At 37.6% G+C, this 1,332-nt stretch overlaps 1 protein-coding gene across 2 annotated transcripts in view; it reads right to left on the reverse strand.

The window, feature by feature from the left end:
* Positions 1 to 223: 223 nt before the first annotated feature.
* LOC101849532 (coiled-coil domain-containing protein 136-like) overlaps positions 224 to 1,332 on the reverse strand; it is a 9,910-nt gene continuing 8,801 nt past the window's right edge. For both annotated transcript variants that reach the window (XM_013080939.2, XM_013080938.2), the window contains exon 3: positions 224 to 855. In XM_013080939.2, coding sequence (XP_012936393.1) covers positions 514 to 855 — 342 coding nt within the window. In that variant the 3' untranslated portion in view covers positions 224 to 513. The remainder of the gene's footprint in view (positions 856 to 1,332) is intronic.

The raw sequence follows: 1,332 nt of genomic DNA on the forward strand, positions 1-1,332 counted from the left end.
AGAGAGAGAGAGAGAGAGAGAGAGAGAGAGAGAGAGAGAGAGAGAGAGAGACACCCCCACACAAAGAAGACAAAAGCATTCATTGAAAAAATAGTAGAAAACAGCCACAAAATTTAAGCAGCACCCATGCCATGTTCCTATCCATAAAATGACCATGATAACAACGCGTGTATGTTGCACCCAAATTCACTTAAAAACCCTTTCTTTCTTGTCCAGAGCTGTGAGTATTCAACTCTAAAAAGCACTAGATCCGCATGTCTTTTTGTTCAATCCGAAGTAAAGTTAATAAAGCATGTTGTTAACACTGTTCAAAGATACGGGATTATAAATTATAGCTGCAAAGAGAAGTAAATGTACACTAAATTTAAAATTCTAATGGCTATCCCATTTGAGTGCAAACTATAAAGAATAGAGAATTCTCAATAAGCTCAAAAACGTCTACTAACTTCTGTTTATGATAAAAATCATCATCATAAACAAACTTTGAAATACATTCAAAATGTTTATTTTGTTTTAGATTCTTCCGTGATTGGTGATAGGGCCGGCACAGCAGCCTAATTCTGCGTCTTCCCAGTCTGAAGATTCCTCATCCGAGCTGTCAAAGTCCATGTACTCAATGTCAGAGTCAGATTCTTCAACAAAACGAGCACTCTCCTCCCGAACTCGGTTCAGTTCCTCTCTCAGCAGCACAACCCCGTCGTTGTAGGCAGTATACCTCACTTCTAGTTCTGAAAGCTTCTCCATCAGTAGGCCTCTCTCTTCATCAATGACCAACACTTTGTCTTCTGCAAGTAACTCCTCCTCTTGAACTTTGGGTTGTTCTTCATTACGATTGCGCTGATAAGCTCTTGTCTCCTGTTATTGAAAGAGGAACAGTTGTTTTGTGTGTTAGATACATTCTACATAGAATGTTTTAATGGTTGTTTACTGGATCCAAAACAGCACCCAATAGATGACCCAAAGTTTATTGATCCTCAAGGGAAAGCAGTCTTCAAAATACAGTGTATACAAGTACATACATTTAGCATCATTCAGTGTAGTGACATACTTAGAGACATTCAGCTATTAACGTAATTCAAAGTGTGTTGAAGAGTGCACAGATATGTGAGACCGAAAACAGAAGCCACTTATTTTTCCTTAAACAAAGCTTATAAAATCTACATTGATTACTATAAACATAACATAGCCTAAATCTTAACTCAACAATTGTTCGTTTTGTTCATGTAATTTATTAAGCTTATCTAGTTATTCGATTCAAAGTATCGCGACTTTTGCAACACTGCATTAACACGTCAGGTCTCTCTCTCTCTCTCTCTCTCTCTCTCTCTCTCT

The sequence above is a fragment of the Aplysia californica genome, unplaced genomic scaffold, assembly GCF_000002075.1.
Source record: "Aplysia californica isolate F4 #8 unplaced genomic scaffold, AplCal3.0 scaffold00107, whole genome shotgun sequence".
In the NCBI taxonomy this organism is placed as follows: Eukaryota; Metazoa; Mollusca; class Gastropoda; order Aplysiida; family Aplysiidae; genus Aplysia; species Aplysia californica.